At 38.9% G+C, this 27,984-nt stretch overlaps 1 protein-coding gene across 1 annotated transcript in view; it reads left to right on the top strand.

Moving 5' to 3' along the window:
- Positions 1–6,487, top strand: part of LOC147615656 (gamma aminobutyrate transaminase 1, mitochondrial-like) — a 47,233-nt gene extending 40,746 nt beyond the window's left edge. The window contains exons 6-18 of the mRNA XM_086778200.1: positions 2,664–2,756; positions 2,993–3,026; positions 3,152–3,190; positions 3,403–3,491; positions 3,769–3,843; positions 3,952–3,999; positions 4,119–4,202; positions 4,321–4,408; positions 4,565–4,643; positions 4,889–4,979; positions 5,234–5,312; positions 5,438–5,553; positions 5,980–6,487. Coding sequence (XP_086634326.1) covers positions 2,664–2,756; positions 2,993–3,026; positions 3,152–3,190; positions 3,403–3,491; positions 3,769–3,843; positions 3,952–3,999; positions 4,119–4,202; positions 4,321–4,408; positions 4,565–4,643; positions 4,889–4,979; positions 5,234–5,312; positions 5,438–5,553; positions 5,980–6,066 — 1,002 coding nt within the window. The 3' untranslated portion in view covers positions 6,067–6,487. The remainder of the gene's footprint in view (positions 1–2,663; positions 2,757–2,992; positions 3,027–3,151; positions 3,191–3,402; positions 3,492–3,768; positions 3,844–3,951; positions 4,000–4,118; positions 4,203–4,320; positions 4,409–4,564; positions 4,644–4,888; positions 4,980–5,233; positions 5,313–5,437; positions 5,554–5,979) is intronic.
- The last annotated feature ends 21,497 nt before the right edge of the window (positions 6,488–27,984 follow it).

Genomic DNA, 27,984 nt, shown 5'->3' on the forward strand with positions numbered 1-27,984 from the left:
CCGTTTGCCAGGATGATAGGGTGTGGTACAGATGGTTTTCTCCAGATCATGTGGGAGAACATCGTGACACGAAGCCTCTGGATCCACCTCCACTCCTCCTCACCCGAGGTCTCTGTACATCACCAGCGGGGTCACTAAGGTTTCAAAGAGCCATCCTTTAGTTCAGTTCTAGGTTCCTGGAAGTGTGCCTGAAAGCATAGTCTCTTAAGGAGAACTAGAGCTGCATAGCCTCTCGTCAATCTGCCCTTTGTTGTCGGGGGCTCGGTGAAGCTCGGTCCAGAGAAGGTGGTTCCTGGAAGTGTGCCTGAAACCATTCTCTCTCAAGGAGGGCTAAAGCTGCGTGGCCTCCACAATCTGGCCTAGGCTGTTGGAGGCATGGTGAAACTCGGGCCGGAGAAGGAGGTGAAATTGTGCCTGGATGAGTGAGAGATGTTAAATGTAACATGCGGAAGTTGTGGGAGTCTTCTTTCAGCCCTTAACACACCTTGGAACAAGCTGATGAAAAAACGCAAACAGAAGACAGAGAGGAGAGAGAGAGATATAGCTAAGTATTCAGTATATCATATAGTACAAAAAGGTACAACTGTTCTTGCAGCCATAGGCTGCCTTCTTGAAAAGGTAGAGACCCTAAATCTAACCCTAGACTAATGATCCAGCCAAGCCAAGGGCTGAATACTGAAAACTATGAGCACATAAGCCTTATATAGGCTTGGGAATATCTCATGGACTGGGCGACCTGCTGTCGGCCAGCTCCCGGACAAATAAATCCAATATATGCTGCAGCCGATAGGGATATTCCCCAATCATGACTGGCCGACAGCCCTCTGTGTCCTTCCACAAGGTACTCCAGCCAATAACACAGTATCTGCTCCAAAATCTGGTTCTGATGTTTATTCTTTATCTTGTTGCCACCTCAGGATTAGCCTTGAGGTATGCCTGTGCATGTCTTGCACATGACATTCCCCTCAGCTAAACTTGATGACAGGATTCCAACCTATTTTTTGGATGAATGTCATCATCCCATTCTATTCCCCGAGTCCCTATATCATCCTTCCTACTTTGGCAACCTTTTCATTGAACACTCGGCCCGGTCTCCAAATCCGTTCTAACTCTGATGACAAGCTATGCATCTGTTCCATCGAGTCCCCATTCTGTTCCTGCCCTGTCCCTGAACACTGTCTCTAGTCTTCTTTCCTGAGAAATGAGTCTGGCACTCTCACTCCACCCCTTGGAGGATCATCCTCCCTCGGAACTGTTGCCTGAAAGCCTTCCCTGGTGTGCCCCAAGTGGCACCCGACTCACAGGACTGCCATCCCCTTGGGCTTTGTGGAATACCCACCAACAAACCTTCTGAGAATTCTTCCCTGTTGTGTGTTCCTTGTCTTGGGCCTCGTAGTTGTGCACTTTCGTGTACCTTGGACTTGCACACCTTCATCTGGGACTGAATCAGTGTTTAGCCTTGCTAAGCTTGATGCTGAGACAAAGTTGCCTAATTCCCACACCACCAAAAGAAAGACCCGGGCCATGGTTTCATCCATGCACAATGGAGTAAGGGTGGGTGGGACATGGGCAGCAACGATATCTCACAACCAGCCTGAAGCTCTGATACCAATGTAACATGCGGAAGCTCTGGGAGTCTTCTTTCAACCCTAAACACATCTTGGCACAAGCTGATGAATAAACGCAAAGAGAAGACAGAGAGGAGAAAGAGATACAGCTGAGTATTCAGTATATCATATAGTACAAAAAGGTACAACTGTTCTTGCAGCCATAGGCTGCCATTCTTGAAAAGGTAGAAACCCTAAATCTAACCCTAGACTAATGATCCAGCCAAGCCAAGGGCTGAATACTGAAAACTATGAGCACATAAGCCTTATATAGGCTTGGGAATATCTCATGGACTGGGCGACCTGCTGTCGGCCAGCTCCTGGACAAATAAATCCAATATATGCTGCAGCCGACAGGGATATTCCCCAGTCATGACTGGCCGACAGCCCTTTGTGTCCTTCCACAAGGTACTCCAGCCAATAACACAGTATCTGCTCCAAAATCTGGTTCTGATCTTTATTCTTTATCTTGTTACTTCCTCAGGAATAGCCTTGAGGTATGCCTGTGCATGTCTTGCACATGACATTAAAAGATCATAACCTTGGTCTTCCCATAGTTAACCTGCTGCTCACAAAAGGTATGTAATGCATCCAAGTGCCTCTGTCACTCCTCTACTGAATCTGATGTGAGCACCCTCCTGGAGCCTTGACCCCACTTGTAACTGACTTGTAGAGTGGTGTGATGCCCCATAGATGGTACACCCAAATCCTGCAGAAGGCATGCCTGGGGGACAGTGTTAAAAGCTTTGCAGAAATCCACAAGGTAGCAGTGAAAATGGCGCCTCTGCAATGTAGCTTGGATGTGAGTGTAGGGAGCAGGACTGAAGGATCAAGCTCACAGAGTTGGCGGTAGATGTTATCATGATACATATCATCTAGAAAGCGGTGAAAGTGGACCTGTGTGTAGTGAAATGGGTGCGGTGGTGGACAGTGTGGTGGGAAAGGTGCCAGATATGGTGGAGAGAGGGAGAGAGAGAGAGAGAGGCAAAAACATGTCTTTCAACATAAAATTAGTTGAAGAAACTTGAATCAACAATATTGTTGCTGTTCATACAGGAGCTGGCGAAAGATTTATTGGAATTTTTTAAGCCTTTCAACATGGCAAAAGTTTTCTTCACCAATAGTGGATCTGAGGCTAATGACAGTATGGTATGGGATCTTTTACTTTTGCATCATTAAGTAAAACTTCAACATTTTGATTTGAAATCGCTGCAATTGTTTAGCTTTATGGAGCATTTTGATTTGAAATCACTGCAATTGTTTAGCTTTATGGAGCATTGTAAATTTCTCCAAATAGATTCTTACTATTGTCTCATTTCTTTTTGTGAGAAAAAAAAAACGTGATTAAAACATCAAAGTGTGATGTAAAATTTGTGTCATGGCAGGTGAAGTTGGTATGGTATTACAACAATGCTCTGGGTAGATCTAAGAAGAAAAAGTTCATTGCAAGGACACTCGCGTAAAGTACCTGGATCCCATTCTTGTGTTGTTTTTTAAACACTTCTATGTGTTCTGAGACTTTTAACGGAATTTCGCTATTGCAGCTATCATGGCTCAACAGCCATCTCTGGAAGTCTTTCAGGGTATGAAAAATGATCCTTTTTCAATTTGCGAGGTTACATATATGGTGGACATCTTATCTACAAATTGCAAAGCTGGCTTCAAGTTGTAGAACCTTAAGTGTGCGCGCATGTGCATGTGCATGTGCGTGTGCGTGTGCATGGGTGTGCACATGCGGTTTTGGTTTCTATTTGTATTTATATATGCATATTGTGTGTGGATGGACATTTCACAGGATACCATACATACATCAGAGTTTCGATTTGCCACTGCCATTTGTGGTATATTGTGACTGCCCGCATTACTACAAGAATCACCGAGAAGGTATAATGAAATTTTCTTTCCTCCACGACAAGAAGGTAGCACCTCATTATCAAAGAAGGCCCAGAAAATGTAAGCCTTGCAGTAAATGCTATTTTATTGCAGTATTAATCACGTGCTTCGTTGTTTTTTGCTAATATGTCGATAAGGCATTAAATAATGTAATCATATTGTAGCATTAATCACATTGCTTATGCTAAGTAAATATTGATTGGAACCAGCAGTTGAGCCATGGTGTGCTTGGCTTTAACATGGCAATGATGAGGTTTTGATTATCTAGATTGCGGCTTTCATTGCCGAGCCTGTGATGGGATCTGGCGGGGTCATCCCTCCACCTGTTACATACTTTGAAAAGGTTTGATAACCTTCTTGTAAAATGGGTGTATTTATTGTATGAAGTTAAATGATGCCAAGTAAAATAGCATCCCCAAGTACTCACTCATGTTTTCCAAAAAAAATTCAGGTGCAAATGTTGTTGAAGAAATATGACATCCTCTTCATTGTTGATGAGGTAATGATGAAAGCATTTAGAACTCTTTTTTTAAAACATGTTTCCTGTTGTAGCCAGTCATCGGTCGCATCTACATTGTATTGTGTTTGACCTGTGAACTCGGTTACTATCCTTGCCAGGTAGTCTGTGCATTTGGAAGATTGGGTGCAACTTGTGGTAGTGAGAAATACAGCCTTGAGCCTGACTTCATGATTTTGGCCAAGGTTAGCAATCAAGGGAAAACCCAGTACTCTTTCAGTCTTCATGGCTGGTAATAGTAGTTTTTATATTTATGTGCTAGTTTCTAGTTGTTATTCTAAACACCTCGTGTGCCTTTCATAGGCACTCTCTTCTGCATACATGCCTATTGGTACAGTATTGATCAGTCAAAAAATTGCAGATACTATACTTGCAGAAAGCAATAACCATGGTAAAAATTACTGAGAAATTCATTATTTCACTACACTCTTGATGTTTTACGCAGTTTATCTTGAAATAGAGAGGCATTATAAGCTCTTAAGTGATGAATACTATCCTTATCTACAAGGCCATGTTGGTGCAATGTTTGCATTCTGATCATGTTCAGGACAATTGGGGCATGGATTCACCTACTCTGGTCACCCTGTATCGTGTGCGGTTGCATTGGAGGTTCTTAAAATCTACAGGTCTCTAGCATGAGATGCTTGGTTGTTGTTCATTAAATGAAAATAATTAACTGCTTTTTTTTCCCGGAAAGAATTAACTGCTTTTATGTCATAACTTAATTGGATAATTGGATGCTAATAATTATAAGGATCATCATCACTATTATTGCTAGTCTTCAAAATCAAGGGGATGCAATGCATGATGAGATACATGATTTTTGGTTAAATATTGGATGAACCAGACTGATATTCAATTGTTGTTGCAGAGAGGAGAACATCGTGAATCATGTACAAAGTGTATCTCCGGCTTTCCAAGATGGCATGAGAGCCTTGTTGGATAGTCCCATTATTGGGGAGGTAAACTTGAATCTCTGCATTAGGCTTTTGACACAACAGCTTGTGAAACCTGGACAGCAGGTGAGATATTGATGGCGGGCTTTGATGCTCATCTATGATCAGCCACCCCTGGCGCCTCTGCCAGTAGAGGTGGGAAGGGTATATATGCAATGGGTCTTTCAACATTGATATATGATTTGTGATATGCAAGGGATTAAGACATTTTAGATTCTTATCTAGATGCTAATGAACGGATTCTTGTAAACCAATGTTAGATCCGCGGTCTTGGACTAATCATGGCAGTTGAATTTTCTGCCAGCAAGGTGATGTATAAGCCGTTTCCACCAGAATGGGGTATGTATTTTTTGTTAGCTGCTGATGAATGTACACTTTGCTCTTATGAAGGGCATGGTATACGTACATCTCTTTACAGCTTGTGTAAGTTATAGCATGTTAAGAAGTCACATGTAAAATTCCAGGTATCGGCATCTACTTTCGCAATGAATGTGAGGAGGAAGGGTTGCTAGTGCGCATATCGAAGGATATGGTTCTGCTATCTCCAGCCCTCATTATCACAGAAGAAGAAATAAACCTGGTATGAGCCACATTCATGTGTGTATGTTGCATACATGCTTAATGTGGTATAAGACATAGATCTTGCAGCTTTTCATCAAATCTAATCATCCATGCTAGCTCAATGAATAAATGCAGTCTCTAAGTGCCTTTGCACATACACAGCCCAGCCTGCCCTTTCTTGCTGTCAGAGAACTTGACCAGGGATGGGGGACTGCGGACAGGCAATCAAGCCAGCCCACAACCCATCCATCTGCAAATTTCAGGCTGTATGTGTAAAAAGGAGCTAATATGGGCTTGCAGATCTTCAAATTTATTTAGGGGCTATGCCCCACTGGAATGCATACTCCGTCTTTGTGTAAGATGCATAAGTTTAAAGATATTGATTCAAGTGTTCAGAACTTTGTCTTAAGGATACAATGTGATCATTATGCTCTATTCATTGCAGCTAATTTCGAAATTCAGAGTGGCTTTGGAAAGAACAGAGAAGCGTGTGGCTGAGCTCCAAAATCCTGCAAAAACCAGAGGAATTTAAATACAGGAGGAGAGTATTATATCCTTCTCACTAAGAAAGGTCAGCCTTTGGGAAGGCAGACATGTATTTGTGAACACACTCGGGGAATATCATTGCTCTACTGGAGATGGAAATCCTTGACAAAATAGAGTGAAAACTCTCTCTCTCTCTCTCTCTCTCTCTCTCTCTCTCTCTCTCTCGTCATTAGCTGATCACGTAATATCTCACTCTACGTAGGATCAACTGCCGATTACATGTGCATGCACTAGTGTTGGATGTTTTTTAGAACTTTATCTTTCAATTTTCCATGGCTCAGTATATCCATGGTACCATTGAATGACTTTTGGTCTCATAGACCCTTGGGGTCTTTTGTAGTTGTTAATCTCTCTCTCTCTCTCCATATCAGAACAACTCTATACATGATACTGGTGGGGGGAGCTTCTAAGACTAGTCACGGTATATATGTAGGTATTCTAGTTCCAATGACTCTAAACATGCAAGACATAGCTGCACACAGACATGATTTTGAAGTTATTTGCATGGTTGAGCATGTGTGCATGTGCAGGTGTGTGTGGTTCTTGATTTGTACCGATTGTCTTGTATCGGCAAACTTTACTTTGCACTACGTTTTGGGCATATATTTACCCTAATTTATGTATCACTTAAGTGTTTTCCCCTAATTATTCCTCTCTTCCTGCTATTTTTAAGAGCTTTTTATGTGTACTTTTCCTTTGTTTTTTCCTAAGATTATATTGTCAGCAACATTATATTGTTAGTGTACTTTCCTTAAGTAATCCAACAGTCGGTTTGTTGAGAATTCGTGATTCAGATATGTTGGTTTTTCCCTCAGTTTGTTGAGAATTCCTGATTCAGATATCCAATAGTTTGTTCCTGAATTTCCTACTAAGAGAATTGAACGTGTCCTTCTCATTCAGTGTCTTTACCCTTTGTTCATCTTATTTCTATTGATTTTATACTTATTATTTTAGCAAGAGCGTGTTTGTCTTAAAGTAAAATAATTCTTTCATTAAACTGGATAAAAATTGATAAATCAGTTTTCAAAAAATGAGAGAGAGAAAAAGGCATTGGTAGTTAGTTCTCTCTCTCTCTCTCTCTCTAAGAAAATGTTACATTTCTCTAATTTTATAAAATAACAAATGTCATTATTTTTAATTAAGAAAGAATAGTCATAAGAAGGAATAAAGTATGCTTAATCAATCACTCTAGTAGAGAGAGAGAGAGAGAGAGTGTGTGTGTGTGCGCACGTGCGCGTGCAAAAATAGTTATATTTTTTATTAAGCATTACAATATCTTACCAAAAATATATATATAAGGTCGAGTGTTTTTGTCTAGTACAAGCCATTGTTCAAATAAAAAACACAAGTGAACTGGTTGCAAGTCTCTCAAATCCCTCCATCTAAACGCATGCCCATGAGAATGCTTTCAACCTAGTGTTTCAAACTTAAGGTTCATCAAGCATTGCATATCATAAATTTAAGGAGCTCTTGCTCTCAATGACCTTTTGGCATGCTCCAATAGAATAGATTGGAGGAAAAATATCATTTGAAACATGGTGAGCAACCCATCACCTTTCAAATAGGAATTGCCTCCCTATATACATTCCCCTTCAACATGATAGTAACAACTATTAAATTCTCCTAACCAACTAGACCTTGATAGTAGGGTTTATAGAAGGTATGGTGTGGAAGTTAAGAGTCACCTAATTGGGTGGAGGTTGCAAGAAGGTTGAAAACAATTGTTCACCTCATGTTTTGAGAAAATAATGCTCTCTCTCTCTCTCTCTCTCTCTCTCTCTCTCTCTCTCATGGGATAGATCATATTTGGTCTCTTGGGATTTCTCCTACAATGTTAAGAAAAACCTCTCTCTCTCTCTCTCTCTCTCTCTCTCTCTCTCTCGTGTCGAATAGATCATATTTGGTCTCTTGGAATTGCTTCTTCTTCTTCTTCTTCTTCTTCTTGATAAAAGATTCATGTCCCTCTTCTTCTATTAGAGAGATTTTCTACAAAAAACAATCTCTTTTATTGATAAAAGATTCATGTGCCTCTATTAGGGGTGGTACGATCTTGTAAAACATTAAGTTAACCTTAATTTTGAGCCTGTGACTAAGATGAATACACCCTAGCAACAAGGTTTAAAACAGCACACTTAGTAGAAAATAGGCATTGTGTTACAAGGTAAATAATTATAATAAAATATAGTGATTAAACAAAAGTAGCCTTGTATAAGTGAGCCATAAAAATATAGTGATTAAACAAAACAAGCCCTGTAAGTGAGCCATAAAAATGACATGCATCACAAAATGCTCAAGGGTAATTCATGTTTTATAAAAATAAGAGTCAAACATGAGAAAAAAACTATGAAAGAAAGTTCTAGATCGTACTATGTTATTGACATAATGCCATTTTTTAATCCACCAAAGAAATGTGGAAGTTGCTATGCTAGCATTTGATTATCTTGACTACATAATGCCATTTTTTAATCCACCAAAGAAATGTGGAAGTTGCTATGCTAGCATTTGATTATCTTGACTACAATGTGAAAACAAAACAACATATTATAAATTAATATGAAAATAAATTTTTTTATATAGAAATGCTAACCAATGATAGTTGAAAGAAATTGTGTATAGGAACATGCAAAGGAATTATTTTCCCTCATTTAATGCAAACATCAATTTTTTATTACAACATAGTACTATTATGAGAGAAAATATATTCAAAAGGTTGGTTTTTTTTCTACAATACTAGTGCTAATAAGCTTGTCGTATTAAAAACAAGTGGCCCATACCCACCTCTTGCGGGCATCGGCTCACTCTTAGACTCACCTTCATTAGGTCGATTGATGACCAAAGTAAAGCACTCTATAGGTGTTTGCATATATGACACGTGCTCATGCACAGAGAACACATTTGCATGCACATGAAACACACACATCCACATGAAACGCACACACACACACATACACATACATGCACATGAAAAAACACACACACACACACACACACACACACACATGCACATAGAATACACATCCACGTTGCATATGCATGCACACACAAACACATGCAACTTACATGTGACACAAACACAAACACAAACACACACATGTGAGCACACACACACATGCAACATACATGTGCATACAAATACAGACACATGCATGCACACATTCATGCATGATGAATGAATGTGTGCACACATGCCGTTTTTTAAGGTCTTACACATGCATGTGAAGAGCTACCACATTATAGATGTTTTATGTTACATTAGACAAAAAACTTGCATCCATCATATAAATAACATACTTAAGATACTTAAAAGCATATTAAACACCACATGTTTGGAATAGAAATTGCTAAAAAAATAAGCAACTAATCTTAGTTATTCTCTTAAGCCATTCGTGCATAAGCACATCAATATGCACTATCCATTACAACAAAGAGTTAGTTGCAATAATAGCACTTTCATAACCTATTCCAAATCACATATAGAACAACATAAGTAGAGAGAGTGTCACATAATATCTACATAGCAAATAGACATAATATCCGTTTGATAAAAGCAACAAAGAGCAGAAGACATCATCTAGTGATCACCCAAAATGCCATCCAAAACATCATGAAAGATAAAAGAAGCTCAAAAATTCAGAAATCTAAGTTGACCTAGTTGAGGCCGTAGAAACATCACGCTCATCTAGATGAGATTGTCCTCATCTCTAAAGAGCATTCATAGTGCTTGACTCTATCTGTCGCCTCATCAAAGACCATTCTTCTATGCCTAGGAGCATTCCTAGTGCTAGTGCTTGACTTTGCCTCATCATAGACCATTCTTCTACGCCTCGGAGCATGCCTAGTGTTAGTGCTTGACTTTGCCTCATCAAAGACCATTCTTGTAGACGCCTAGGAGTGTTCCTTGTGCTAGACTCTCACCTCGCCCATGGTTGTTCGTGCTTCTCGAATCTCTTTAAACAGGAGTTGCAGTGCCACCTCTGCAAAACCGAACGTCACTTGGTCACGTTGGATTTTGCTTAAGTTTTTGCACATCCAACCCACAAAAGGAAACGTATCAAAAATCCATCCATCTTCTGAAAAAAGCAACCTAGCCATACCAAGGGAGAGATGTTACATCTTCTACAAAAACTGAACAACTACATGTTTCTCTAATACTTTCAAGACAATCTAATACCCATAACACACGTCCACTATGTTATAGTATAAGATCATGTACCTTCAAGGTCGAAAGTGGAGTCTGCTCTAGACAAAAGAGGAGTCCGTGTGACAAAAGTAAAATAATTAGCCTTTATGATCCTGTAAAATTTGCACATATATCAAAATAATAAAAGAGGTTAGAAAAGGGTAAACAACAACCACCTTAGATCCACAACCTTACACCTACTTCAAGAGTTTATATTTCCCAAACATAGTATAGTCCAACAAAAAGATAAGCACACATAGAGTCATAACAATTTCACTATCCACCACCAATAGATTCAAAAAATATCAATAATGAAGTGTAGTTTTAAGTTTCTAATTTGCTTTCTTAACATTTTTCTCTTGAGCTTATGCAATAGAGTGTTTACCTCACTCAAAATGGGACTAAAATCAATAGTGAATTGATTTACCAGCTTCGATTTTGTGGAAAAATCTTGTAGTTAGAATAGGCAAAGCTTTTCCATACACAATCTTGAAAGATTCTTGAACAAATAAGGAGCATTATTGTATGCAAACTGCAAAAGATGAATGTATTTATCCCATAAACTAGGCTATTGGGAAACATAGGCTCTAAGAAGATCCAAGTTAGTGCTACTGGTAACCTCAATCTATCCATTCGTTTCTAGATGGAAAGCGGTGGAGAAGTCTAACTTTAGTGCCTGAGCTGCAAAAAAGAGTGATCTGTGTTTTAGGATAATTCTTGCGATCCTGGTGTTTAGTCATGGGGATTTGTATGTTTCTTTCTCCCACATGTACAATCATTGGATGCTATCAAGGTATTCCTTCAAGACAATGTATGTGTTAACCTAATTCTAGGGTTAACAAGATCTACTACCATTATCTTACATCAAGGAGTCACGATAGATACACCAAAGGGTCACACATTCAAGATATGAAGCAATAGTGTCCAAAGCTACAACTTGGACGGGCGCCCGTAATGGTGTGACAGAGCATTTATGGGGCGATTCCCGCTTTCAAGAGCACGTGGTGGCAAGTTAGGATAAAGTCCTAATAAGTGATGTACTTCATGGATATATTATAAGAGTAGTCATTGTAATAGCATTAGGCCTCTTATGAGCCTAATGTGCTCGGCCGGTCATAGTTTAAGTGAGTGTGAACACTTATGGCCATGTATCTCTCATAATACAACATACTCTCCCATTGTGCAATTGAGTCTTGCTCTTGCTAATCCTCTTACTAATCTCTCTCTCCTAATGGATGCTAGTGAGTGTGTGTGAGTGAAGTGAGGTGAGAGGAGGGATGAGTACCCGTAGTGCAACACGGCAGTGTGACAACACTCATGGGAGGCGCGGTGGAATTGTTTCTCAAGGAGTTGTAGAGCTTGGAGACCTCAAGGGTTACGAGCTCGGCCATTGAAAAGATCCTCACGATAGTTTTCGGTTCACCAGGTAATCTCTTTTTGGATGTGTTTCAAGGAGGGTTAGGGTGAGCCTTAACAGTATGTGAGACTAATGTGAGCGCTCTGAAAATGGTTTGTATATGACAAATGTTGTATACAAGGATATTTTGCACCTAACTAAAAAAACAACCTAATAGAATCAATTTAGAGTGTGTTATTATTTTTAGTATCCTTTTTAATAAATCATTTAGATCTACTTATATCAATGTAGCAACACGCACATAGATGCAACAAGTAAACATAGATAGATGGAAGCACAACACTCAAAGCAGATTGATAAGAATTGAAGTACAAGTGAAGTGACATGATGATAAGGTCACTTACACTCTCATAAGAGAGTGTATATATTCTTGGGAAAAAAAACTTCCTAAAGAGGGAAAAAGTGTCTCGGTCCATTATTCGCTTACATCACTATACCATATAAATGCTACAAATCCCTCCTATAATGAAGATATGAACATGTACAAGGATCATGTGGTTGATCAATCCCCAAATGGCAATAAGCCCAAAGATTTCTAAAAAGCTTCAAACTTCTCTCATGAGAGAGCCTTCATGAACATGTTCGCCACATTATCATGTGAAAGGACATAAGCTAGGCCAATCTCTCCTGCAACCTCTCCCTGACATAATGATAATGCATCTCAATGTTCTTTGTGTGAGCATGAAACACTAGGTTTCTCGCAATGGCTAATGCACTCTACTTGTCAGTGAAGATGTAGGTGGGGGACTGTTGTCTAACACTAAGATCTACCAAAAGGCATTTGAGCCACATACATTCCGCAACAATTGCTATAAGAGCTACCCTGTACTCAACTTCACAACTTGAAATGGCCAATGTTGGTTGCTTCTTGCTGAGCCATGATGTATATGAATTACCAAGGTGAAGGCAAAGGCTACTAGTAGACACTTGCATGTCATAACATCCAGCCCAATTAGAATCGCTAAAAGCATGCAATTGAACATCACCTACATTAGTGTAGAATAAGCCAAGGTACTAAACGCCCTATTATAAGTTATAGAATACTCACTTGGCAGCTTACCAATGCTTACTTTTGGGAGTGTACATAAACCAGCTTAACTAAGAGACCCCAAAGTGAATGTCTAGCCTCGTTTCACATAGATAGATAAGGTACCAAAAATAGCCTATTGATAAAGTGATGCATCAAATGGTTCACTTGCATCTTGGAGAGACTAAGCTTAGCACTTATCTCTATTTGGTGTAGTAACATGCTTACAATCTTTAAGACCAAATCATGTAAGCAACCTCTTTATGTACTTTGGTGTAGTAACATGCTTACAATCTTTAAGACCAAATCATGTAAGCAACCTCTTTATGTACTTTTACTGCAACATTACAATACCATCATCATGCTGCATAAACTATATGCCCAAATAATAATGCAACGCTGTTATCTCAAATGACACATATAATTCAGCCTTGCAAGAAGGCAAAAATCTTCTCCTCATTAGGGCCTATGAAATTACAAACTCAAGAAAGAGAGAATGTTATGAGAATATATTTTAAGTCCTCTTAAAAATATTATTCTACCCTCTTAGATATTTGAGAACGCCTAAATTATCTTTGCATCATGCCAAATTATGTTAATATTGTGGGTAATGCCATTTCAAATATTAATACATTTGGTACACATTAGCGTATGCTTGCAGCTTTCTATGTTTGTAGTTGGTTTCTATGGGACAAGGTGATTGCTAGTAGGGAGTACTTACGCCTGAACATGTGTCTGGTAATGGTTTATATGCCTATGGAATAATTATTTACCAATTTATTGTTGGATATTTTTATAGGTGAGGAGGACTCGGAAGGTTGAGGTGAAATCACGCAAGTTATTTTTTTTGGAAGGTATATATATATAGTTTTAGACAAGCTTTTAATTTATGTGATAGCTTATGCACATCCATTTATTTATTTCTACAACCTTAGACTTAAAGCATAGACTTTCAAAATTTTATTTTGTATCTCCCATGCACCATTATGCATACAATGCGCCATAATCAACTCCAAATTCACCCTAATCCAATCAATCTTGGCCATGTGAATCCATTATCGCCAAAAGAGTCACCAATTTGATGTAGACTTAAGTGCAAACCACCAATGGAAATAGAAGCATGTACGTGGCTTCCATGGCTATGGAAAGCTTGCCAAAAATATCAAGATTCAAGAAATGAAGTAATGAAACTCCATTGGAAAGGTATCTTAATCAATAAGGGTAAAAGGTGACGACAATCTTTCCATTATGATGAAACTTCAAGCTTATGACAATAGAAAGTAGCCCTTTCTTGATTTCTTGATGAAAATCAATGGAGAAACAAAAATGAAAATCAACCCATAGGCAACCAAGAACACTCGCTAATGTGTCCCAAGCTTAGAAAATGGAGAAGATCACTTGATTGAAGCTTTTGGGTGGAGAGCCATTCCCATCATTGCTAAGCACCTTGTGCACTCCATTGGCCACCATTGTGAACAAAACCAACAAAAGCCATTCTAGGCCTGTAGGAAAATCAGTTTCCTCATATCAATGGACCCAAGCCATACGTTTGATGTCTGCTTGTAAGAGCATTCCCCATTTAGAATGGTTGCAGATGAGTCAGCGCATGTGTTCCTTTGTGAAGATGAGCCTTCTGCAATGAAAATGCAGGCTTTATGCGGTACTCTATGCAGAGTTATTTGTTGCTGAGCTTTCGAGTCAATTCTTATATAGCATAAGGAGGACGGTTCAACACTTTGTTCTTTACGCACGAGCAAGGCCCCGAACTCTGATGTGTGTCTTCTTCTCTGCATTTCTTGCCAAACGGTGCATAAACAGGCCAGCGGATAGTAAACAAACAGTGCAACAAGCTCTGATATAAGCCTTCTTCTCTGCGTTTCTTGCCAAATGGTGCATAAACAGGCCAGCAAACAGTAGAAAAACAGCGCCAAACCCTGATCGTAACTGAAACGACCTGTATCTCGAAACCCTTCTCACTGATAGATTTGTGCTCTTGGCATTGAGCTATTTCGATCCTTTCTCAACTTTGATGCTTAGGAGCTGACGGACTGCAAATTTGCAGACCTCTGTAAAGCTTGAAATAGAGCCCCTTCCAAGTTGAAATAAAACCCTAGGCAAGGAGAACGTGCGCAGCCGATTACAACCACTCTGTGGTAGAAACGCTCAGTGAATACGCCATCTCATTAGAAGCTTAAGACCATCATAAAATCTCCCTCGTGGCTAACCTAGGCTTTTCCAAGCCTAAAGCCACGTATTGGCTAAGCGAATGACAGTCTATTTGGCTCCTAATCAGTCCGAAATCGCGCATGAAACTACAACTTGATGGGCAGGAGATCTCCATGAAAATTGCTTATGTCAAGCTTGAATTGAAGGCATTGTCTTGCTCAAACAAAGCCCTAGGCTAATGCTAGCCCTTAGCCAAGGATTGAAGGCCTAATCACTTCAACATCAAGCATGAAGAAGAGGGAAGAGCAAAAACCTTGTAGGTTTTCTCCAAATTTGGTCATGTGATCTCCTTCAAAATTTGGTTCTCAGCCAACCTATGGCCCCAAAACTTAGGAAAAATGAATCAAGAAGATCAAATTCACTCAATTAAGATCACCATGTCCCTCTTTTTGATCAAGAAAATGAAGAAATCCAAGAATTTCTCAAAATTTTTTTGAAACCAAGATGAAAGTAGATCAAAGACTAAGCTCTGATTCCAATGAAAGAAAGGAGTATCTAGATTAGCCTTGGATTATCCTAATTAGCCTAAGTTTAGAGAGACGAGAGAGTAATTGACTTGTATATTGATGATTATCAAAAAGGTTCCCATAATATGAACCCATATTCACTTATATACTAGGCCACCCTTTCACACTACACTTATTAATGTCCATGGGCATGCCCAAGCCTAGTCTTAACCCTTGGCCCCTTTCACATCCCCTTTATCCCTTGGCCTTGTGCCCAAATTGACTTGAGTCCCTTTTTACTTTGTTACATTATAGAAGCTTAAAAACATAGAAGAAACAAGCTTTAAAGCTTTAAAAGATTAAACCTTTGAAGCTTTAAAATATAGCTTCTTAAGGCTTTTAATACTTTAAAGCTTGTTAATAATTGGCAAAGCTTAAAGCTTTGCATTAAGCAAAAGCTTATGGACTAGGTAGAAACGATGTGACGACAAAAGCAAATTGGCGAGCACAGTGCAAATGCAAAGAGAGGGGGGGAAAAAAGACGGTGCAAATCAGCAAAAAAAGGAGAGAGAGAAATGTTGTTGGGCTGGTAGTGTGATTCACAAAGAAAGAGAGGAAAAAATTTACAGGCGGTGGTAGCATGAAAGAGAAATTGTTTTTTTTTAAAGTTGAGTAAAAAGAAACCTCCTATGCCATTGAAATCTTAACTTTGAAGCTTCTCCAAATTTGAGAAGATGAGAGATCTGATCTCCAATTCCTGCTAAATCCATCCATGTCTTCTGATCTTAAAGAGGTTGAGGGAGATGAAAGGTGGTTTTGGGAGTTGGAGTGGTTTTAGGAAAGGTGGTGAAGATGTTTTGTCCAATGGACAAAACTTCTTTGCTATTTCCCATTGGTCTCCAAAAACATGTAAATGAAGCTTTCCACTTCACAATTAGTTTTTGATAGTGCCTCAATCCTTTTTGCTTTCTTGTGAAATTATTCTTTCCTTCGTTGAAGCCATAATATTTGCCAAAAATAAATTCCCTGGCCTCCTTTGCTCCAAATAATTACATAAAAGTTTACTTTTGAATTTTTCTCAAAAATTTCTCCTACTTGAGTAGATCTTTATGACACTTGGAGAAGAATTCTATTTCTCAACATAAAAATTAGAGCAAATATAGACTTGGAATAAATCAAAAGCATTAACTTTACATAAATAAATAAGAGAACTTGAAAATAAAAAAGAGATCACTATTGATACAAGATTGGGTTGAATCTCCCATGGATGAGTGTGGCCCGAATTACCACTCACCCATATTTATATGTATTTAGCTTTCTTTTCAAAAATATGACTCTAAAAACAAAGCACAAATGTTTTTTGAGTTTTTGAGCATAAAAGCTCTTATGAAAATATAGCAAGCTATAAATATAAAGTCTTAGGCCGCCTACCAAAAGTATAAATACTGCTTGGTATGTACAAAGGTTTGAGGCCTTAGTCGTATAAAACTATTAATGCCAAAATATGAAACCATAATAGGTGTTCACATGTCTTCTAAAATATCTCATTGTAGCCCAATAAATATTCCACACACAATGTCACGTAGGCTGTAATGCCTATGACCGACAGCAGACCGGATGGCCAGACGGGGCTTTAGCGTCAACGCCTCAGCCGGAGCGCCGAGGACGTGGCCATCCGGTTCAGTGGGAGAGGACGCCCATGCGGAGTCATGGGCGGCCAGGCTAGTGTGGATGGTAGGTCACACACTATATACCCTGTGGGGGATGAGGGGCAATCCTCATTCTTCCTCTATGATGGCTGGGTGGTGAGCCAGAGGCGTCCCCTCTTGTGGTAACGCCCGTAGTGGTGTTACGATAATCTAACATGGTAACGCCCGTAGTGGTGTTACGATAATCTAACATTGGTATCAGAGCATGGAGGTAGAGTCATTACCCTGTAGGGCGACCGTACTGTCCCCGCCACACCACTTATTTCCTCCATGGAGCTGTGCACAGCGGTCCGCAGAGACCAGATAGCAGAGGTATATGCTTGTTACCCTCTTTTAAATTCTATTTTCGTAGATAAAACTATAGATGATGTTTGCGTAAACAAACAAGGAAAACAAAATAGTCTTGGATGAGACCCACTGTTTGAAAACCCTGTTCGGCATGCATGCCATTAGGGCCAAAAACGTCTCAAAATGGGCTGTGTAAGGAATTTCGCTAACTTGCTAATTAGTAGAATGTTGACGGTCAAAACGGCTCCAAATTTAGCCGTTTTGGATATTTAAAGCGTATCTATCTGATTGAATACGTATCTAAGTGCATATTTTAAAATCTAAAAAAATATATCGTTTTCATGCTACTCTTTAATGGCTCGTCTCGAAATTTGTCCTCTTTTAGTGACTACGTGGCAAAAGGACCATTCTCTCCAAACGCGCTCTTATCCATTCTCCAAAAAAATTTCACTCCTCTGCTTCTCTGAAAATTTCACAAGCTACATCTCATTCTCATTTTTCTGTGTCTCTCATGTTCTAATAGCTTTGCTTATATTTTTAGCTCTGTTTTAGTAATGAGTGATACATCTAATCGTAAGTTTCATTTGAATATCAAGCTCAACCAAGAGTATGCAACTACACGGAGTGTCTACCAAAGATCCCTTTCATGTGCAAATGAAGCTCAACATCTTCGCAACGAAGGAAAGAAGCATATTGACCTATGGACAGATGGAAGTCTATATCCACCGGATCCCAAAACAGGAAGGTATCCTTCTTTTCACACACCACATGATTTGATTAGATTTGTTGGTGATGGGGAGGATGGCTTACTTGGTTATAGTTCAAGACTATCTCAATCACATATTGATTATGCAGAATATACTGCATATCTTCAAAATACTTCATCTTTGAATGCAACAAAAATTATAGAACTTGAAAACAAAATAGTGTCTTTGAAACAAGAAAATGATCAATTGAAAACCTTAAAAGAAACTCCAATAGGATTAAGAGCACGAGTAAAACGAATGCGGGATGTAGTTAACTTAACAGAGAGATCTGGACAAAGAAAAAAAAGGTTAAAACTTGTAAGAGATCATGTTACTAACCTTCTAGGATTTGACATGTCTAATGCTCAGGAAAGGGTAAGATTTTTGAATGAGCTTATGAATAGGTCGGATATCTTGAAACTTTTAGAACTTCCTAAAAATCAAACTAAAAAAAAATGGTCTTTCAACATCTTTTAAAAGATATGGACTTATTAGTCCAGCCTTCCCAAATGCAAGAAGTTTGTGACACAGTGGGAGTGAGTAGAAAGGGATACAGAGCCATCTCTAAAACCTGGTTCAGGGTCCTTAAGTATTACAAAATCAAAGCTTTTGGGTTGCCTAGACCTCACAATGTTGGAAAATACAGAACTCTGTTAAATCAGGAAATTTCTAAACATTTCGGAGAGTATTTCCATATTGAGGGAACAATGCCATATGAGAGACAAAAAAAAATCATCTTTTGAATACAACGTTTATAATAATATTTGGATGAACATTAGAAAAGTGCAATCTTTTATGGTGAGATATTACAACATAAGGGAAATAGATTGTGAAGGAAAACTTGTATTTGTTTTAAAATTAGATGAAGCTCAAATCCAAAAATGTCAAAAAATGGAAAGAATATCTATATCCCTAATGAATAAAGCATTGGACTATAGTCAAGGTAAGCTTGATTCTCCATACCACAAAACTCAATCAGAAATGGAGCTATGGTGGATTGGATCAGCTCAGGTACGAGTAGAGAGTCATGAAACATTAAAGTGGCTCTTCTCACAAACAGACATTCCTTCAGTTATTCAGAGCCAAAATACAGGTGAACACCTTCATGTTGACGACATAGGTGATTTCATTGTGGAATGGCATTTGAGTGCCGACCTCAAGGTGTTGAAGTGTATGTTTGGTGTATGTGGAGGAGCAAATACCAAATATCCATGTTTGTATTGCATGGCAAGCACAGGGACAAGAGAATGGCTTGCAAAAAATGAGATTGGAAAACCACCATCCAGAAATAATGTGAATGTCGTCGATTATCCAACTTCTCTTAAAATATGGGATCCAATTCTACCAATACATTTGAAAAATGTGCATATATGTACATTGCATGCAGAGATAAGAATCTTGGACAAATTGCTCAGACTTCATCTGGACTATGCATATTCTATTAAACCGACTAAACTTGCAAATGAGTGCATAGAAAAGTGCGAAGCCTTGCTCTCTCAAATGGGTTTTCATGGTGGGGAAGTGCATCTTAAAAAAGATCCTGTTCTTTCTGGAGGTACAGGTGATGTTCTGCAAGATGTTTCAATGGGAGGAGCAAAAGCGAGAAGATTTTTGAGCAACCATGACACCAAACAAGTCAACGCAATGTGGAACTGTTGGAAACAGCTATGTGTCATCACCACAAATGTCAAAAGTAGACCAGATATAGCCAACCAACGTATGGAAGTTTGGAAAAAACTCGACAATTTTTTCAAAGTCCTTAGACAACAAGTTGGTTCAAATACTTATGCAGATGATTTCAAAAAAGCAATAAAGCTTTTGATCAAAGCTATCATAGATGCCCGGGGAGAAAAAGACATAACTTATTACTTGGTGAGTGTTCAGACTTATCAAAACAGTTATAAATTGGTGTGTCCAGACTTATTACTTGTACTTTCTTAAATGTACTAACAAAAATTATCTTTGTAGCATATTCTTTACTTGCATGGACCATATTTTGCTACAGAAGGACCACTTGCAACATGGAATACACAAGGAATGGAAAAGTCTCATTATCAAGCGAGAACTTCCTTTTTTAGATGTACCCGAAGAGGAGGAGGTGGACAAAGAAGAAGCAATGCACTAAACGAATTATTCAATTGGTTCTACAGGAGGCAATTACAAAGGATGAGATCAAAGACCCAGCAATCTGAAACTACACCAACACCTCAAGAAAGAGACTAATGATTACTAGCACATTTGTACCTCTAACAAAATATTTACTGAAATAAAATCAGTCCTTGCAAAATATTGTGTACATTAGTATTTGATTCTCTTGGGACTACTTGGCATGTCACCTCTGTATCTCAAAAATTTTCTCCTTCTATAACCTCCAAGAAGATTGATATCTGATACCTCAGCTGCAGCTGCATAGCTAGAGTAGCAAAGAAAGTATCCTGCTCTTGAGGCATTGAAACCTGCAGCATATCCAAAGATTCTAAGAGCAGCAGCTCTCTCCAGAAGCAAAACCTTGTTAGCATTTATTTGAAGGGGAGTATATCCCATGAACCTTGACAACACCTTCAAGGCAAATATTGGCAACTCAGCATCTTCAGAGAAGTTCATGTGGAATGCACAAAACACAGCCTTATCCAATGTAGGCAAGTAGTGCATGAGAGCAGATGAAGGCCTTCTTGACCTAGTTTCTGTAGATTTCACTCTGCTGCCTCTAGCTCTTCCCAGAAAATCATCCTTATCAAGCAATTCAATCTGCAAGACAAAAATCTCAATTAAAAAAAATTACAATCACAATAACATTTAACAAAAGATTAAATGGAAGCTACCTTCTGCAACTCATCCTCAATGACTACTTTGTCTTTCATCAAGTTGCATGAGCCAACCCTTTCCACTTTATCAGAATCTACCTGAAGCTTGAAATCTCTGCCAAAAGACTCAATACCCAACTCAATAAGCCTGTTCTCAAAATCCTCATCACTCAAGGAAGGTTTCCCCTCTTCCATTTTTTTAAGGCACAAGGCAAGTGCATCATTAGCAGGGATAAATGAGTTGTCAGATGTTTGCAAATCAAGTGCCAAAAACTCTTCCTTTGGCTCTACTTCTGTATCAATAAAGTCTTTGGCCACTTCACAAGCTTCTGAAATTGCTGCAATACAGTAGTCTTCTCTGATATTGAAGAGACATTGAAGATAGGAAAGAGGAATAAAATCTTTCTCATTGATATAGAAGAAAGGGGAAGAGTAACAGAGGATTCAGATATGCTTGCTTTCTCTGAGGGCTCTTCAGTAATAGTGGAAGCCCTAAATTCTGCAACATCAAGATTGGCACTTTCTCTCTCCTCAGCTTGAACATCAATTTCTTCCTCTTCTAAAATCTCACATTTCTCTAACTTTGAAACTGTGGTGACATTTAAGTTTTCTTCCTCATTCTCTGCATCAATTTCTGGTTGTTGCTCCTTATCCTGTATTTCTGCTTTCAAAAATAGGAAGAAAAGAAAGGAGACATCCTTGGGGACAAGGTTGCAATGCTTTTTATGGATTGGACAAGAAATAAATGAAGGGCATGTGAAAGAGGTTCTATTTGAAAATCTACTGAACCTCTTTGTTACTTTGGCCTTCTCCACAGATAGCTGTGTAAAATCTGTAAGGTGACAAAAATCATGGTCTCCGATACGAAAACAATGAGCTTGAATTGACATTTCAAATTGCTTGTACTCATCTTCAAGAATGTACTTTAGCTTCAACAAAACATCTGAAAGAGAAAACCTTGGATTGAAAATCTCCACTGCATCAACGTATATCTTCATATCATGACCATCTTGCAAAATAGCATTCAAGAGTTTCTCACTTGGGCTTTCTTCAAGAAGTTCATGTCGACCCGCAACACCTTTACTCATTGAGATATTAGAGAAAAATGCCTGAAAAATTCTGATGAGCCAGAACGAAGCGAAAATGAAAGGTCCAAAAAAATTGGAATGCCTCTATCGCTTGGTGCGGGCTTTGACAATTCCAAGGTCTCGAAATAAATTTTGAGTTTTGCAAAATAGGGCTAGGAAGAGAATACGGTGCACAGCTTGATTTGATGCAAATAAGTGGTCCAAAACTGGGGAAAAAAATTGAATGTGAGTTTTGAAAAATATATGTTGCGTGATTAAAACACATTAAATAGTGACCGTTTATGCCACGTGGCAATAATGATTACGTAACACGTGTTCCCAACGGTACTTTGTACGACATATCGGAGGTATAAAAAGTTAATTTTGTTGAAAATATTCATATTTTTCTCCGACACTGTATCAAGCGAAAGCAGGCTACCTTTTATTTCCCAAACCTACTTTTCCCATATCAAGCGATTTCGCAATTCCCTGCCCGAATCAAGCGATTACGCTCATCCGAAGTCCTTGGATTTTCCTCATCGCTTCGTTCGGGACTTCTAGTTTTCTTTATTTCCTGCCCGAATTAAGCGATTACACTCATCCGAGATTCTTGGATTCTCCTCTTCGCTTCGTTCGGGTTTTCTACATTTCTTATTTCCTGCCCGAATCAAGTGATTCTCACTTTCCATTATCTTTGGATTCGCTCTATCGCTTCGTTCGGGCTACCTCATTTCTTTGTCCTATTGTACAAATCTCTTCATCTGGTCTCTTCAATGGCAAGGACAAAGCAGACTGCAAGGAAAGTCTATCCACCATTGGAGACTGAAAAAGCTGAAGACAAGCCAGGACCTTCCAAACAAGAAAAGCCTCTTCCAAAGCCTCGTGCGAGGGCGACAGCAAGAAAGAGATTGAATTATCAGGTGAGGTCCTTAAGAGAGATAAGAGCAGCACAGAAATCTACAAGTCTTCTCATCCCTCGACTGCCATTTACTCGGGTGGTCAGGGACATATCAGAAAGGTTAGTTGGCAAAATGAGAAACACAAATCTTCAGAAAGTTCGATGGGAGACCCAGGCCCTCATGTGTCTTCAAGAGGCTGCTAAAGATTTTTTAATCGACTTTATGAATGATGGCTACATTGCTGCTGCATTTGCTCATAGGATCACTCTTATGAGCAAAGATTTTGTGCTTGTGTCCAGACTTAGATATAAGTTTGACAAAGCTTTGGAGCCTATTCCAAGTCAAGATATGAGAGCTTTTGAAATTTTTAATATCCCTCCAGCAAGGCAACCCAAGCAATCTGTTGTTATTGAAGATATTTCTCATCCTTATGATACAAGAAAAGCTCAGGATATCAAAGAAGAAGTTGAAAAAGAGAGAGAGCAGGAGAAGATTTCAGAGGATGCCATTCTTTCTCAGCAAGCTAAAATTCTCCATTCATCCAATTCAGAGCTTTATCAGAATGTGACAGGTCAAATGATAGTAGATGTGTCCATGCCTGGAGAGGATGAGTTGTATTGTGACATTGCCCCTGAGGACACAAGCATGCTTGTGAATCCTAATATTGAGATATCTGACACAGTCCTCTTCATCTGTCTGAGGTTTGTGTGGATTTGCTTTTGTTTTCTTGATGAATTTCTCAGACTCCATATTTTGTTGACATGTTTTGTTTGTGTCTCCAGATGTCTTATGAGGGATCTTCATGAATCAATGGCTGTGCAAGTGACAATTCTTGATCCCCTTGTTACACAGTGCCTTTTCAATAGGCAAGGGGATCTTGCAAGTTTTCTCAAAAACTTTGATATGCTTACCTGCAATTACATTGTGTACCCTTATGTTGAAGTGTAAGACTCATACTCAATTACCTTTTGCCTATTATAGACATGATAGTATTCATAACTAATTTCAGTATTCATATTATCACAGAGGCCATTGGAGTCTTATTATCATCAATCTATTGGATAGAGATGTGATCTTTATGAACTCTTTGGCATCCATCCATGGGAGAAGTAAAATGTAAGAATCAACTTTTCCATGGGTTGACCCTCAAATTTCTTGCATGATTTCAATTATTTGGTTGATCCTCAAAATTTTATGTTTGTAGTGCTGCCAAACTTATCTTGAGTTTTCTAGCTTCTACCTATGTAGACTACAAACTTGAAGATTTTAAGTACTTCAATCAGGAAGTTCCCTTGCAGAAAGACTCAACATCTTGTGGATGGATGGTTCTTGCTAATGCTTGGAGATTTCTTGAGTCAAGATTTAGAATGACAACACTTCCTGTAAGTTCATTTCATGAATGAAAACCATTGATTGATTTAGTGAATACATTTAGTGACCTGTTTTCTTACTTTCTTATTTTCTTTTGTCTTAGTTGCATGAGTATCCAGATTCTTGGGTAAGTTGGGTAAGGGAGAAGGCAGTGTCCATGGTTTTGAGCAGATCCATCAATCCATATGATCCTGATTCTCCCTTTCCACCTAATAAAGGAGCCAAGGATACAACTTCAAAGAAAAGGAAAAGGGAGAAGAAGGAAAGCAAAGACAAGGATGACTCATTCAAGAAGGAAAAGACCTCTGCCAAAGAGAAGAAGAAGAGAAAGAAGAGCCCTACTAAGAGCAGATCTTCCAAGGGGAGAAAGAGCCATTCTAAAGAGAAGAGCCATTCTAAAGGAAAGATCCCTCAGGCTACAGAGAAGATCCCTACCCCTCCTGCTAAAGAGAAGAGCCCTAGCCCACTTGCTAAAGAGAAGACCCCTAGCCCTCTTGCCAAAGAGATGAGCTCTTCACCAGCTCAAGGGAAGACACCTATCAAAGAGAAAATCCCTAGTCCTCCTACCAAAGAGAAGAGCTCTTCTCCAGCTCAAGAGAAGACACCTATCAAAGAGAAGACCCCTGTCAAAGAGAGGAGTGCTACTAAAGGTCTTCCTTTTCACTCACCAGTGAAATTTAAAATTCAGAAGCGTCGTTTGTCCAACAAAGGTAGTAAGAGGGCAAATGTTGGCTCTCCATTAAATTTCTTGTTCATGTTCCCCAAGAAGACTGCCAAGTCTCCAAGGCCAACCTCCAAAGAACCTTCTCCAAAACCAGACCGCACTGCCAAATCTCCCTCGCCAACACGTGAAGGTCTCAGAGAGGAGCCCAACTTACCACCATTAGGGGAATTTACTCTAAAGTCTTCCTCTCCAACACCTCAAGTGCTGAAAACTCCAGAACTTGAACCTCAATCAGCAAAATTTGATCGAAGCAAACAGAAGAGAGAAAGATTCTCTAAAGATGCAGGGTCATCTCATGCCAAAAGGAAAGTTGATTTTGTAGAGTGATTCCACATATTGGATTTTGTTTTGTTCATTTTGTCCATATGAACACACCCTCTTTGGGACAATTTTCTGTACTTAAATTCAGTAGCAATAATTTGATATTCAACTGTTAAACCTTGTTTTGTGTCGCGAACAATTTGTTAACCAATTTTGTGAAGAAGTCAAGACGAAATCTAGCAGAATATATTGATTACATTATTGGAGAAATCCTTTTCAACTATACAAACTTGCCCTTGCAAGTGGCTCAAATACAACTTTTTTTGGGGGGAGACATGTGATGCATGAAGTTACACTCTCCATCCTTGTACGGACAACAATATCATCTACTTTGAATCTATATTCAGGTGATATTTCGTCCAGAAACTCAAGCGACTCTCTAACATGTTGTAGTCGCCAGTTTGATGTTACTATGAGTTTCCTGGGATCTATGAATGGATGGACTATGATGTTAAATTCAAACTCTGGACAATTCTCTTCAGAATCCAAAGGGACCCAACTACCAAGCTTGCTTTTCCATCTCCTATAGTCATAGCCCAAAACTAGGGATTGGCGACACAGTTGGTATGAGATGGACAAAGAATTTGGGCTTACTCTACAACTGATATTGTCCCCCATATGAAAAGTTTCCTTGGTACTCCATCCTTCTCCAAGTACAGTGTCCAGATCAGTCAGAGATAGTCTTCTATTAAGCCACATCGTTCTTGTCCTCTCTAATTCCATTGTTTTGAAACATGCCACAAAGACATGTATAGGCAAGAACCATTGAAGTTTAATCCTTCTTGAAATCCTTCCAGGAGACATTGCTTTAAGAATATCATCTTTGATTTTGGATTTGAAGCTTCTTATGGTATTTGGATCAGGAACTTCCCATTCTAGTGACATTATTGTGGGAATAGGTATGTCATATAATTCTCCATGAACACCTTCTCTTGATGGAACCCTGTATTCTGCAAAATACACAAATAAATCCACTGATTTGTAAAATGAAGGTGGTTTGTCTGCGTACATGACATCTGCAATCCCCTTGTGAATTGCATTGAATGTGCCACTTAAGCTCTCAACAGGCTGCCACTCCACAGCTGTTGACGGAAAGATAACTGAAATGAAACAAACAACAAATATATCAGAAAGAGAAATATTGTGTTGTATCAAATAGATAAAGGTTTGTTGAATTACAGTAAGAATGGAGAATTGGATGTTCATCCAAGTTCAACACCATGTCTTTGGCCATGTAGACATGTTGAACTTTTGCAAGCCAGCCATTGTCGGTCACTTTGAATGCAAGAACACGACCTTTCCAATGGGATTTCACTTCATTTCGCTTGGTTCTTTTCACCCTGTGGGCACCTTTGCAAGAGGGAAGCATTGTTACCCAATCATTCACATGGAAAGACATGGGTTTCCAAACACCATCTTCTCTCGTGTTATGAAAATCACAAGAAGTTATATTATGAGAAGGACGACGTGAGGACGCCATAGAAGCTCACAGATAAGAGAAAAATAGTAAATCTTTTGAATAGTGAATCTTTTGAATAGTGAATCTTTTGAAAGTGCAAAGAAAGGAGAATAAACCATATGCCAAAATGAAGGGAAGGTGGAAAGTAGACGTCTGAAAAAATTTGGTGTTTTGTCATTAATAGCGTTGTTTTCAAGGCTTGAAAAGAGGATTTCGTATCTTCATGCTTGATTTTTTGAAATAAAAAATAGAACAAGATGTCACTATTTTGGACCCAAACTTTAATGTTAGCCATCGTAAACGTCTAAATTTAGCCGTTTTAGCCGTTCGCCACTAAAATAGAACCGTTAAGAAGACATTTGGAGGAGACAAGAATGCCATACTTTTGTATACGTGTCAATTCACAATTGGACAATTTCTTAATCCTTAGATTAACAAACAGCCCTTTTCTAGCCGTTTTTGGCCCTAATGGATTCAAACAAGAAAAAATCCAAGGTGAAAGAGACATTAAAGAAAAAGTACGTAGATACTTTAATGAATTTATTAGACGAATTTCAGGATGTTTTTCCTGATGATTTGCTAGATGGCTTACCACCATCTAGAGAAGTAGACCATGGCATCGAAGTTATGCCAGGATCAAAACCTATAAAAGCAAACCTGCTTATAGATTAAGCCACTCCGAGGCACAGGAGGTGGAAAAACAATTGATGGAATATTTGAACAAAGGCTTTATTCGGCCTAGTTCAAGTCCGTGGGCATCGCCTATTCTTCTGGTAAAGAAGAAAGACGGATCTATGCGGATGTGCATAGACTATAGGGCTCTTAATAATCAGATAACGATTAAGAATAAGTATCCAATGCCACGCATGGATGAGTTGTTTGATCAACTCTATGGATCGAGATACTTTACAAAAGTAGACTTGAGATCAGGGTATCATCAGGTTAGAGTTAAAGCAGAAGATGTTGCGAAGATAGCATTTAGGACCTGGTTTATGGTTATGCCATTTGGGCTAACCAATGCTCCAGCAACGTTTATGACGCTGATGGACAGCATTTTACGTCCATATCTGGAAAAATTCGTAGTAGTTTTCCTAGATGATATTCTTGTGTACAGTAAGACACGAAAAGAACACATAGAGCATTTGCGTCTAGTGTTCGAGTTGTTGCGAGAGCACAAACTATTTGCAAAGAAGAGCAAATGTGAATTGGGCTAACCAATG

This window comes from Cibotium barometz, chromosome 39 (genome assembly GCF_041138505.1).
Source record: "Cibotium barometz isolate CiBa-2024 chromosome 39, ASM4113850v1, whole genome shotgun sequence".
NCBI lineage: Eukaryota > Viridiplantae > Streptophyta > Polypodiopsida > Cyatheales > Cibotiaceae > Cibotium > Cibotium barometz.